This window comes from Struthio camelus, chromosome 39 (assembly GCF_040807025.1).
Source record: "Struthio camelus isolate bStrCam1 chromosome 39, bStrCam1.hap1, whole genome shotgun sequence".
In the NCBI taxonomy this organism is placed as follows: Eukaryota; Metazoa; Chordata; class Aves; order Struthioniformes; family Struthionidae; genus Struthio; species Struthio camelus.
The window spans coordinates 33157-45379 of NC_090980.1; the positions used below are offsets into that span (position 1 = coordinate 33157).

Genomic DNA, 12223 nt, shown 5'->3' on the forward strand with positions numbered 1-12223 from the left:
ACCTCGGTCTGGGGGGGAGGGAATCGTGGTGGGGGGGAGGGGAGGACCCCGGACGCCTGGGCCCCTGGGACACCTGGGCCCCTCTCCCCGGACGCCTGGGTCCCTCCCGGACACCTGGGCCCCTCCCCGGACGCCTGGGCCCCTCCCGGACTCCTGGGCCCCCCCCGGACGCCTGGGCCCCTCCCGGACGCCTGGGCCCCTCCCCGGACGCCTGGGCCCCCCCGGACGCCTGGGCCCCTCCCCGGACTCCTGGGCCCCCCCCGGACACCTGGGCCCCTCCTGGACACCTGGGCCCCCTCCCGGACGCCTGGGCCCCCCCGGACACCTGGGCCCCTCCCCAGACTCCTGGGCCCCTCCCGGACTCCTGGGCCCTTAGTGATCTTTGCCCTCGGCCCCTCCCCGTTTATAGCCGGACTTTGCCCGCGGGGGGGGGGGCCGGCCGGACGCCTGGGCCCCTCCCGGCGCCGCGGTTGGGCCGAGCTGCCAGGCCGGGCGGCTCCCTCCCCCCTCCCCCCTCCAGAGGGACCCAGGCGTCCGAGCCCCCCCCCCCCCCCCCCCAAAACCCTTCCCCTCCGCGGCCCCTTTAAGAACCCGCTGGAGGGGGGAGGGGGAGGGGTTAACGGCAGCCGGAAGTGACGCTCCGCCCCCTCCCCGCCAGCGGGGCGGAGCCAACCAAAAGCGCGCGTGCGCACGGCAGGGGCGGCCCCCCCCCCTTAAAGGAGCCGCGTCCTCCGCCTATGGGAGCGCGGCGCGGCGTCACGTGGAGGCGGGAGGGCGTCGCCCTTCTAAGCTCCGCCCACCCCCTTAAAGGGGCCGCGGCCGGCGGGCGGCGGCGGCAGAGGCGCCATGTGGGGCCGGAGGGCGGCGGCGGCGCTGCGGGCGCTGGGGCCGGCGCGGAGCTACGGGACGGGGCGGCGCCTCCTGCTGCGGCAGGTGGGGGCGGCCGGACGCCTGGGCCCCTCGCTTAAGGGGGGGGGGGGAGGAGAAAGGGCCGGGACGCCTGGGCCCCCCGGGAAGGAGGATGTAGCCGGACGCCTGGGCCCCTCGCCGGACGCCTGGGCCCGCTAGAGGGCAGCAGGATGCGGAAGGGGAAGGGAGAGGGGGGGAGGGTGTTGTCCCGGACGCCTGGGCCCTCTCGGGGACGGCGGTGCCCGGACGCCTGGGCCCCTTTCCCTGGACACCTTGATCCCTTGGGTGGGGGTACCCGGACGCCTGGGCCCCTTTCCCGGACGCCTGGGCCCCTGGGTAGTGGGGATCCCCCCCGGACGCCTGGGCCCCTGGATAGCAGGAATCCCCCCGGACGCCTGGGCCCCTTTGCCCGGACGCCTGGGCCCCTGGGTAGTGGGGATCCCCCCCCGGACGCCTGGTCCCCTTTCCCGGACGCCTGGGCCCCTGGGTAGCGGGGATCCCCCCCCCCGGACGCCTGGGCCCCTTTCCCGGACGCCTGGGCCCCTGGGTAGTGGGGATCCCCCCCGGACGCCTGGGCCCCTTTCCCGGACGCCTGGGCCCCTGGGTAGTGGGGATCCCCCCCCGGACGCCTGGGCCCCTTTCCCGGACGCCTGGGCCCCTGGGTAGTGGGGATCCCCCCCCGGACGCCTGGGCCCCTTTCCCGGACGCCTGGGCCCCTGGGTAGTGGGGATCCCCCCCGGACGCCTGGGCCCCTTTCCCGGACGCCTGGGCCCCTGGGTAGTGGGGATCCCCCCCGGACGCCTGGGCCCCTTTCCCGGACGCCTGGGCCCCTGGGTAGCGGGGATCCCCCCCCGGACGCCTGGGCCCCTTTCCCGGACGCCTGGGCCCCTGGGTAGTGGGGATCCCCCCCGGACGCCTGGGCCCCTTTCCCGGACGCCTGGGCCCCTGGGTAGTGGGGATCCCCCCCGGACGCCTGGGCCCCTTTCCCGGACGCCTGGGCCCCTGGGTAGTGGGGATCCCCCCCCCCGGACGCCTGGGCCCCTTTCCCGGACGCCTGGGCCCCTGGGTAGTGGGGATCCCCCCCGGACGCCTGGGCCCCTTTCCCGGACGCCTGGGCCCCTGGGTAGTGGGGATCCCCCCCGGACGCCTGGGCCCCTTTCCCGGACGCCTGGGCCCCTGGGTAGCAGGGATTCCCCCCGGACGCCTGGGCCCCGTTCCCGGACGCCTGGGCCCCTGGGTAGTGGGGATTCCCCCCCCCCCGGACGCCTGGGCCCCTTTCCCGGACGCCTGGGCCCCTGGGTAGCGGGGATCCCCCCCCCCGGACGCCTGGGCCCCTTTCCCGGACGCCTGGGCCCCTGGGTAGCGGGGATCCCCCCCCCCGGACGCCTGGGCCCCTTTCCCGGACGCCTGGGCCCCTGGGTAGTGGGATTCTCCCCCCCCGGACGCCTGGGCCCCTTTGCCCGGACACCTGGGCCCCTGGGTAGCAGGGATTCCCCCCGGACGCCTGGGCCCCTTTCCCGGACGCCTGGGCCCCTGGGTAGTGGGGATCCCCCTGGACGCCTGGGCCCCTTTGCCCGGACACCTGGGCCCCTGGGTAGCAGGGATCCCCCCGGACACCTGGGCCCCTTTCCCGGACGCCTGGGCCCCTGGGTAGTGGGGATCCCCCCCGGACACCTGGGCCCCTTTCCCGGACGCCTGGGCCCCTGGGTAGTGGGGATCACCCGGACGCCTGGGCCCCCTCGGGTGTGTGTGGGGGGGGGGGGTTGAGGATGCGGCGGGCGGTGGGGCGAGGGGCCCAGGCGTCCGGGCGGGGACCCAGGCGCCCGGCAGCTCTTCGAGGCGCGCTCCTGCACCTACACCTACCTGCTGGCGGACGCGGCGTCGGGTGACGCCGTCCTCATCGACCCCGTGCTGGAGACCGTCGCCCGCGACAGCCGGCTGCTGCGCGAGCTGGGGCTGCGGCTGCGCTACGCCGGTGAGCCGGACGCCTGGGCCCCTCCCCGGCCCCGCCCGGACGCCTGGGCCCCTTGGGGGGGAGGGGTGGGGGTGTTGCTGGAGTCCCAGACGCCTGTAGCGAGCAATGCAGTGACCTTCCCGAGCATGCAGTGAGCGCGCAGGGCGGGCAGCAGGCACGCAGTGAGCCTGCAGTGAGCACGCAGCACGTGCAGTGAGCGTGCAGTGCACAGAGCAGGCGTGCAGTGACCCCCCCTGGTGTGTGCAGTGAGCATGCAGTGAGCACGCAGCACGTGCAGTGAGCGCGCAGTGCACAGAGCAGGCGTGCAGTGACCCCCCAGTGTGTGCAGTGAGCATGCAGTGAGCACGCAGCACGTGCAGTGAGCGCGCAGTGCACAGAGCAGGCGTGCAGTGACCCCCCAGTGTGTGCAGTGAGCATGCAGTGAGCACGCAGCACGTGCAGTGAGCGCGCAGTGCACAGAGCAGGCGTGCAGTGACCCCCCCCCGTGTGTGCAGTGAGCCTGCAGTGAGCATGCAGCACATGCAGTGAGCGCGCAGTGCACAGAGCAGGCGTGCAGTGACCCCCCATGTGTGCAGTGAGCATGCAGTGAGCACGCAGCACGTGCAGTGAGTGCGCAGTGCACAGAGCAGGCGTGCAGTGACCCCCCATGTGTGCAGTGAGCATGCAGTGAGCACGCAGCACATGCAGTGAGCGTGCAGTGCACAGAGCAGGCGTGCAGTGACCCCCCCCAGTGTGTGCAGTGAGCATGCAGTGAGCACACAGCACATGCAGTGAGCGCGCAGTGCACATAGCAGGCGTGCAGTGACCCCCCCCCCGTGTGTGCAGTGAGCCTGCAGTGAGCACGCAGCACATGCAGTGAGTGTGCAGTGCACATAGCAGGCGTGCAGTGACCCCCCCCCGTGTGTGCAGTGAGCCTGCAGTGAGCACGCAGCACGTGCAGTGAGTGTGCAGTGCACATAGCAGGCGTGCAGTGACCCCCCCCCGTGTGTGCAGTGAGCCTGCAGTGAGCACACAGCACATGCAGTGAGCGTGCAGTGCACAGAGCAGGCGTGCAGTGACCCCCCCCGGTGTGTGCAGTGAGCATGCAGTGAGCACACAGCAGGTGCAGTGAGCGCGCAGTGAAGACGGTGAGCACGCAGTGAGCTCTCGCTGCGTGCAGTGAGCACACGGCGCATGCAGTGTGTGTGCAGTGCACGCAGGGGGGCATGCAGTGAGCACACAGCAGGTGCAGTGAGCTCGCGGTGAGCATGCAGTGTACATACCAGATGTGCAGTGACCCCCCCCCCCCGGTGTGTGCAGTGAGCGTGCAGGGAGCATGCAGCGCAGATAGTGAGCGTGCAGTGAGCACACCACACGTGCAATGAGCGTGCAGTGAGCGCGCAGTGGGTGTGCAGCACATACAGTGTGTGCGCAGTGAGTGTGCAGCGCACATAGCGGGCAGGCAGTGACCCCCCCCACACACAGTGAGCATGCAGTAAGCGTGCAGTGGGCGCATAGCGGGCATGCAGTGACCCCCATGTGCACTGGGTGTGCAGTGGGCATGCAGTGAGCGCATACCAGGCATGCAGTGACCCCCCCACGTGCAGTGAGCACATAGCGGGCATGTAGTGAGGCCCCCACATGCAGTGGGTGTGCAGTGAGCACATAGCAGGCATGCAGTGACCCCCTCCACATGCAATGAGCGTGCAGTGAGCGCATGGTGGGCGTGCAGTGACCCCCCCAACATGCAGTGAGTGCATGTCGGGCATGCAGTGACCCCATGTGCACTGGGTGTGCAATGGGCATGCAGTGAGCACATAGCAGGCATGCAGTGACACCCCCATGTGCAGTGAGCGTGCAGTGAGTGCATAGTGGGCAGGCAGTGACCCCCCCTTGCAGTGAGCATGCAGTGACCATGCAGTGAGTGCATAGCAGGCATGCAGTGCCCCCCTCCACATGCAGTCAATGTGCAGTGAGCACATAGCGGGCAGGCAGTGACCCCTCCCGCATGCAGTGAGCGTGCAGTGAGCGTGCAGTGAGCACATAGCGGGCAGGTAGTGACCCCTCCACGTGCAGTGAGCGTGCAGTGACCATGCAGTGAGTGCATAGCAGGCATGCAGTGCTCCCCTCCACATGCAGTCAATGTGCAGTGAGCACATAGCGGGCAGGCAGTGACCCCCCCCCCGCATGCAGTGAGTGTGCAGTGAGCGCATAACGAGCACGCAGTGACCCCCCCACGTGCAGTGAGCGTGCAGTGAGCACATAGTGAGCATGCAGTGACCCCCCACGTGCACTGGGCGTGCAGTGAGCCTGCAGTGAGCACATAGTGAGCGTGCAGTGACCCCCCACATGCAGTGAGCGTGCAGTGAGCGTGCAGTGAGCACATAGCGGGCAGGCAGTGACCCCCCCCACGTGCAGTGAGTGTGCAGTGAGCGCACAGCGAGCATACAGTGACCCCCCCACGTGCAGTGAGCATGCAGTGAGCGTGCAGTGAGCGCACAGCGAGCATGCAGTGACCCCCCCACGTGCAGTGAGCGTGCAGTGAGCGCATAGCGAGCATGCAGTGACCCCCACCCCGGGCAGCGGGGCGGGCGGTGACGGGCGGTGACAGGCGGCGCCGCCCGCAGTGAACACGCACTGCCACGCCGACCACGTGACGGGGACGGGGGCCCTGCGGGCGGCGCTGCCCGGCTGCCGCAGCGTCATCTCGCAGGCGAGCGGCGCCCGGGCCGACCTGCTGCTGCGCGACGGCGACCGCCTGTCCTTCGGCGCCTTCGTGAGCCCGGACGCCAGGGCCCCTCGGGGCGGGGGGGGGCGGCCGGACGCCTGGGCCCCCTGGGGGGTGACACCCGGACGCCTGGGCCCTTTGGGAGGGGTAACACTCGGATGCCTGGGCCCTTTGGGAGGGGACACCCGGACACCTGGGCCCCCTGGGGGTGACACCCGGACACCTGGGCCCTTTGGGAGGGGAAACACTCAGACGCCTGGGCCCCCTGGGGGTGACACCCGGACACCTGGGCCCCCTGGGGGTGACACCCAGACATCTGGGCCCTTTGGGAGGGGTAACACTCGGACAACTTGGCCCCCTGGGGGGGTGACACCCGGACACCTGGGCCCCCTGGGGGTGACACCCGGACGCCTGGGCCCTTTGGGAGGGGTGACACTCAGACACCTGGGCCCCCTGGGGGTGACACTCGGACGCCTGGACCCCTTGCGGGAGGAACACCCGGATGCTGGGGCCCGTGTTGGGGGGTGGGGGGTGACACCCGGCCACCTGTTCCCCTGGGGATGCGGGTCGGTCCGTCCGCCTGTGGCGCCGGGGGTTGTGTGTGTGTGTGGGGGGGTGTAGGGGCAGCGTCCGCCTGTGCGCCCGCAGGCGCTGGAGGCGCGGGCCAGCCCCGGTCACACGCCGGGCTGCGTCACCCTGGTGCTGGACGACGAGTCGATGGCCTTCACGGGCGACGCGCTGCTCATCCGCGGCTGCGGCCGCACCGACTTCCAGCAGGGTACTGGGAGCGCTGGGAGCGCTGGGAGCCGCCGGCCCCTCCCCCCCCCTCCCGTCGCCATGGCGACAGCGCTGCCGCCGCCTGGCCCTGCCGCCCCGCGCGGTTGCCATGGACACGGGGGCAGGGACGCTGCGGCGCGTGGTTGCTATGGACACGGGGGCGGGGACGCTGCGGTGCTCGGTTGCCATGGACACGGGGGCGGGGCGGGGACGCCTCGGCGCGCGGTTGCTATGGACACGGGGGCAGGGACGCTGCGGCGCGTGGTTGCCATGGACACGGGGGCGGGGACGCTGCGGCGCGCGGTTGCTATGGACACGGGGGCGGGGACGCCGCGGCGCGTGGTTGCTATGGACACGGGGACGGGGACGCCGCGCTGCGCGGTTGCTATGGACACGGGGGCGGGGACGCCGCGCTGCGCGGTTGCTATGGACACGGGGGCGGGGACGCCGCGGCGCGCGGTTGCCATGGACACGGGGCCGGGACGCCGCGCTGCGCGGTTGCTATGGACACGGGGGCGGGGACGCTGCGGCGCGTGGTTGCTATGGACACGGGGGCGGGGACGCCGCGCTGCGCGGTTGCTATGGACACGGGGGCGGGGACGCCGCGGCGCGTGGTTGCCATGGACACGGGGGCGGGACGCCGCGGCGCGCGGTTGCCATGGACACGGGGCCGGGACGCCGCGCTGCGCGGTTGCTATGGACACGGGGGCAGGGACGCCGCCCCGCGCGGTTGCTATGGGCACGGGGGCAGGGACGCTGCGGCGCGTGGTTGCTATGGACACGGGGACGGCGCCATCGCGGCGCAGGGTCGCCATGGACACGGCGGCGGGGTGGGGCACGCGGTCGCCATGGACACGGGGGCGGGAGGGGCCGCCGCGGCGCGCGGTTGCCGTGGAAACAGGGGCGGGGCGCCCTTAGCGCGCAGTCGCTATGGTCACAGGGGCGGGGCGGCGCGCGGTCGCCATGGTAACCACCCCCCCCCCCCCCGGTCAGGGTGTCCCCGCACGCTGTACCGCTCGGTGCACGAGAAGATCTTCACCCTGCCCGGCAGCTGCCTGGTGTACCCGGGGCACGACTACACCGGTACGGGGGGGGGGGGGGCGGTTGGGGGTCCCGGGGGGGCTGTTGGGGGTCCTGGGGAGGCAGTTGGAGGACCTAGGAGGACAGTTGGGAGTCCCAGGGAGGCTGTTGGGGGTCTGGGGGGCCGGTTGGGGGTCCCAGGTGGCGGTTGGAGGACCTAGGGGGGGGGTTGGGGGTCCCGGGGGGGCGGTTGGAGGACCTAGGGGGACAGTTGGGGGTCCCAGGGGGTGGTTGGAGGACCTAGGGGGACAGTTGGGGGTCCCAGGGGGGCTGTTGGGGGTCTGGGGGGGCAGTTGGGGGTCCCAGGAGGCGGTTGGAGGACTTAGGGGGACAGTTGGGGGTCCCAGGGAGGCTGTTGGGGGTCTGTGGGGCCGGTTGGGGGTCCCAGGGGGTGGTTGGAGGACCTAGGGGGACAGTTGGGGGTCCCAGGGGGGCTGTTGGGGGTCTGGGGGGGCGGTTGGGGATCCCAGGTGGCGGTTGGAGGACCTAGGGGGGCGGTTGGGGGTCCCGGGGGGGCGGTTGGAGGACCTAGGGGGACAGTTGGGGGTCCCAAGGGGGCTGTTGGGGGTCTGGGGGGGCGGTTGGGGGTCCCAGGTGGCGGTTGGAGGACCTAGGGGGACAGTTGGGGGTCCCAGGGGGGCTGTTGGGGGTCTGGGGGGGCGGTTGGGGATCCCAGGTGGCGGTTGGAGGACCTAGGGGGGAGGTTGGGGGTCCCAGGGGGGCAGTTGGGGGTCCCGGGGGCAGTTTTGCCCCCCCCATCAGCCCCCCCCCCAGGGCAGACGGTGTCGACGGTGGACGAGGAGCGGCGGTTGAACCCCCGGCTGCGCCTGAGCGCCGACGAGTTCGTGGCGCTGATGGAGGGGCTGGAGCTGCCCCGGCCGCAGCTCATGGGTGAGGGGGACGCCGGGGCCCCTTTTCCCGGACGCCTGGGCCCCTTTTCCCGGACGCCTGGGCCCCTCTCCCGGACACCTGGGCCCCTTTTCCCGGACGCCGGGGCCCCTTTTCCCGGACGCCGGGGCCCCTCGGGACGCCTGGGCCCCTTTTCCCGGACGCCTGGGCCCCTCTCCCGGACACCTGGGCCCCTTTTCCCGGACGCCGGGGCCCCTCGGGACACTGGGGCCCCTCGGGACGCCTGGGCCCCTTTTCCCGGACGCCTGGGCCCCTCCCTGGACTCCTGGGCCCCTTTTCCCGGACGCCGGGGCCCCTCGGGACGCCTGGGCCCCTTTTCCCAGACGCCTGGGCCCCTCTCCCGGACACCTGGGCCCTTTTCCTGGACGCCTGGGCCCCTTTTCCCGGACACCGGGGCCCCTCGGGACGCCTGGACCCCCCTCCCCGGACGCCTGGGCCCCCCTCCCCGGACACCGGGGCCCCTCCCGGACACCTGGGCCCCTCCCGGACACCTGGGCCCCTTTTCCCGGATGCCTGGGCCCATGGGAGAGGTGGGGGGGGGGAAGAGGGGGGCGGGTCCCGGACGCCTGGGCCCCCGCCAGGACCTGACCCGCTTCTCCTGTCTCTCTCCCGCAGACGTCGCCGTCCCGGCCAATCTCCGCTGCGGGCTGCAGGACGTCACGGCTTAGCCCCGCCCCCGGGCGCTCGGCCCCGCCCCCCCGCGCCGGGACGCCTGGGCCCCTTCCCCGAGCTGGGGGTTTTTAACCCGCTAATAAAAAAAAAAAAAAAAGCCAGAAAAAGGCGGTTCCGAGTCGGGGATTTTTTTTGGGGGGTGGGGGAGGGGCCGGACGCCTGGGTCCTCCCTGCCCCGCCCCCAGCCCGTTCTGCCTCCAGGGGCCCAGGCGTCCGGGCGGGGCCCAGGCGTCCCGTGGGGCGGGAGGGAGGGGCCGGTTCCCACGGGAAAATCCTGCCCCGCTGCCAAGGGCGAGACCTGGCGAGTCCGGGCAGGGGCCCAGGCGTCCGGGGAGGGGCCCAGGCGTCCGGGGAGGGGCCCAGGTGTCCGGGGAGGGGACCCAGGCGTCCGGGGAGGGGCCCAGGCGTCCGGGGAGGGGCCCAGGTGTCCGGGGAGGGGACCCAGGCGTCCGGGCAGGGGCCCAGGCGTCCGGGGGGGGCCCAGGTGTCCGGGGAGGGGCCCAGGTGTCCGGGGGGGGCCCAGGCGTCCGGGGGGGGGGCCCAGGCGTCCGGGGAGGGCCCAGGCGTCCGGGGAGGGCCCAGGAGTCCGGGAGGGGCCCAGGAGTCCGGGAGGGACCCAGGTGTCCGGGGGGGGCCCAGGTGTCCGGGGAGGGGCCCCGGTGTCCAGGCAGTGGCAGTCCCCACCCGGACTCCTGGGTCCCACGGGGGGGGGGGGCGTGCACTTGTAGCACTCCCGGACGCCTGGGCCCCTGGGCGGGGCCGCACTGCCCCCAGGGTGCTGACATCACTAGGGCTGAGGCCCCGCCCCCCCTCCCCCCACCCACACTGGCTGGGCCCGAACGGAGCCGGAGAGCGCGAGGTCCCGGACACCTGGGCCCCTCCCGGACACCTGGGCCCCTCCGGACACCTGGGTCCCTCCGGACACCTGGGTCCCTCCCGGACACCTGGGCCCCTCCGGACGCCTGGGCCCCTCCCGGACACCTGGGCCCCTCCGGACACCTGGGTCCCTCCCGGACACCTGGGCCCCTCCGGACACCTGGGCCCCTCCCCGGACGCCTGGGCCCCTCCCGGACGCCTGGGCCCCCCCTGGACACCTGGGCCCCCTCCCCGGACGCCTGGGCCCCTCCCCGGACACCTGGGTCCCTCCCGGACGCCTGGGCCCCTCCCCGGACGCCTGGGCCCCTCCCGGACGCCTGGGCCCCTTCTACCACATCTGACCCCTGCGCCCCACGCTGACCTCTGACCTTTGACCCCAGCGCGGCCATGGTGCCCCCGGACGCGGCGACCCCCGCCCGCCCCTCGGGGGAGGGAGAGGTGAGGGGGGGGAGGGGCGGATTGGGAGCGCTGGGGGGGGGAACTGGGAGCACTGGGAATCACTGGTGTCACCGCCCCCCACCCCCCCCCAGGCCGAGCCGCCGCCCGGGACCGACCCCGACGCGGCCGCGCTGCAGCTCCAGGGCCTGAGGCTCGAGGTACGCCCGGACGCCTGGGCCCCTTCCTGAGAGGCGCCCGGACGCCTGGGCCCATTGTGGGAGGGGGCGCCCGGACACCTGGGCCCCTTCCTGAGAGGTGCCCGGACGCCTGGGCCCATTGTGGGAGGGGGCACCCGGACACCTGGGCCCCCTTCTGAGAGGCACCCGGACGCCTGGGCCCCTTCCTGAGAGGTGCCCGGACACCTGGGCCCCTTCCTGAGAGGTGCCCGGACGCCTGGGCCCCCTTCTGAGAGGGACCCGGACACCTGGGCCCCCTTCTGAGGGGCACCCGGACTCCTGGGCCCCTTCCTGAGAGGTGCCCGGACACCTGGGCCCCATTCTGAGGGGCACCCGGACGCCTGGGCCCCCTTCTGAGAGGCACCCGGACGCCTGGGCCCATTGTGGGAGGGGGCGCCCGGACGCCTGGGCCCCTTCCTGAGAGGTACCTGGACACCTGGGCCCCCTTCTGAGAGGCACCCGGACGCCTGGGCCCCTTCCAGAGAGGCATCCAGACACCTGGGCCCCATTCTGAGGGGCACCCGGACGCCTGGGCCCCTTCCTGAGAGGCACCCGGATGCCTGGGCCCCTTCTGAGAGGCACCCGGACACCTGGGCCCCTTCCTGAGAGGCGCCCGGACACCTGGGCCCCATTCTGAGGGGCACCCGGACGCCTGGGCCCCTTCCTGAGAGGCGCCTGGACACCTGGGCCCCTTCCTGAGAGGCGCCCGGACACCTGGGCCCCATTCTGAGGGGCACCCGGACTCCTGGGCCCCTTCCTGAGAGGTGCCCGGACACCTGGGCCCCTTCCTGAGAGGTGCCCGGATGCCTGGGCCCCTTATGGGGGGGGGGAGGGCGCCCGGACGCCTGGGCCCCCTCCCAGGGCCCAACCTGGCCGACCGGTCCTGTCGGGACGAAGCCGCGGGGGCGGGACGGGCCCGGACGCCTGGGTCCCTTCCCCGGCTTGGGGGGGGGGAGCGGGCGCCCGTGCTCCCAGCATGCCCTGGGGCACGCTTGGCATCGCTCCCAGCATGCTTTGCGCCTGGCTTGGCATCGCTCCCAGCATTCTTTGCAATGCCCCCCCACCCCCCCACCGGCCCATGGTTGGGGGAGGGGAAGGCGCTCTTGGAGGGGCCCAGGCGTCCGAGGGGCCCAGGCGTCCGGCTCTTCCCACAGGACGAGGCCCCGCGCGAGAACGAGCAGCTCCAGCACCGCCACAACGAGGCCCCGGACGAGAACCAGCGGCAGGAGGTGAGGGCCCAGGTGTCCGGGAGGGGGGGTGCCCAGGCGTCCGGGAGGGGCCCAGGCGTCCGGGAGGGGGGGTGCCCAGGCGTCCGGGAGGGGCCCAGGTGTCCGGGGAGGGACCCAGGTGTCCGGGGGGGGCCCAGGCGTCCGGGAGGGGCCCAGGTGTCCGGGAGGGGCCCAGGTGTCCGGGGAGGGACCCAGGTGTCCGGGAGGGGCCCAGGCATGCGAGAGGGGCCCAGGTGTCCGGGAGGGACCCAGGTGTCCGGGGAGGGACCCAGGTGTCCGGGAGGGACCCAGGTGTCCGGGAGGGGCCCAGGCATCCGGGAGGGACCCAGGTGTCCGGGGGGGGCCCAGGAGTCAGGGAGGAACCCAGGCGTCCGGGGGGGACCCAGGTGTCCGGGGAGGGGCCCAGGCGTCCGGGGAGGGGCCCAGGCGTCCGGGGCTCCTCACCTGGGTGAGCTCCAGGCTGCTGTTGGGGGGG

The 12223-nt window shown here is 73.5% G+C and overlaps 1 protein-coding gene and 1 long non-coding RNA gene across 2 annotated transcripts; both read left to right on the forward strand.

The window, feature by feature from the left end:
• Positions 1–822: 822 nt before the first annotated feature.
• ETHE1 (ETHE1 persulfide dioxygenase) lies at positions 823–9134 on the forward strand. The gene is made up of 7 exons (XM_068924238.1): positions 823–933; positions 2740–2884; positions 5491–5639; positions 6240–6369; positions 7362–7451; positions 8223–8339; positions 8973–9134. Exons 1-7 carry the CDS (start codon positions 847–849, stop codon positions 9023–9025), a joined length of 771 nt encoding a protein of 256 aa, XP_068780339.1. The 5' UTR covers positions 823–846; the 3' UTR covers positions 9026–9134.
• A 1026-nt stretch (positions 9135–10160) lies between these two features.
• LOC138064014 (uncharacterized) lies at positions 10161–11749 on the forward strand. The gene is made up of 3 exons (XR_011137221.1): positions 10161–10343; positions 10436–10501; positions 11674–11749. It is a non-coding gene; the product is annotated as an uncharacterized lncRNA (long non-coding RNA).
• The last annotated feature ends 474 nt before the right edge of the window (positions 11750–12223 follow it).

What these genes read in the sequence shown, in the direction of transcription:
- ETHE1 (XM_068924238.1), top strand. Translation starts at nt 847, where the DNA reads ATGTGGGGCCGGAGGGCGGCGGCGGCGCTGCGGGCGCTGGGGCCGGCG. An exon ending in GCCTGTCCTTCGGCGCCTTC is followed by an intron (nt 5,640 to 6,239) that starts GTGAGCCCGGAC and finishes GTGCGCCCGCAG; the next exon opens with GCGCTGGAGGCGCGGGCCAG. An exon ending in CCCGGGGCACGACTACACCG is followed by an intron (nt 7,452 to 8,222) that starts GTACGGGGGGGG and finishes CCCCCCCCCCAG; the next exon opens with GGCAGACGGTGTCGACGGTG.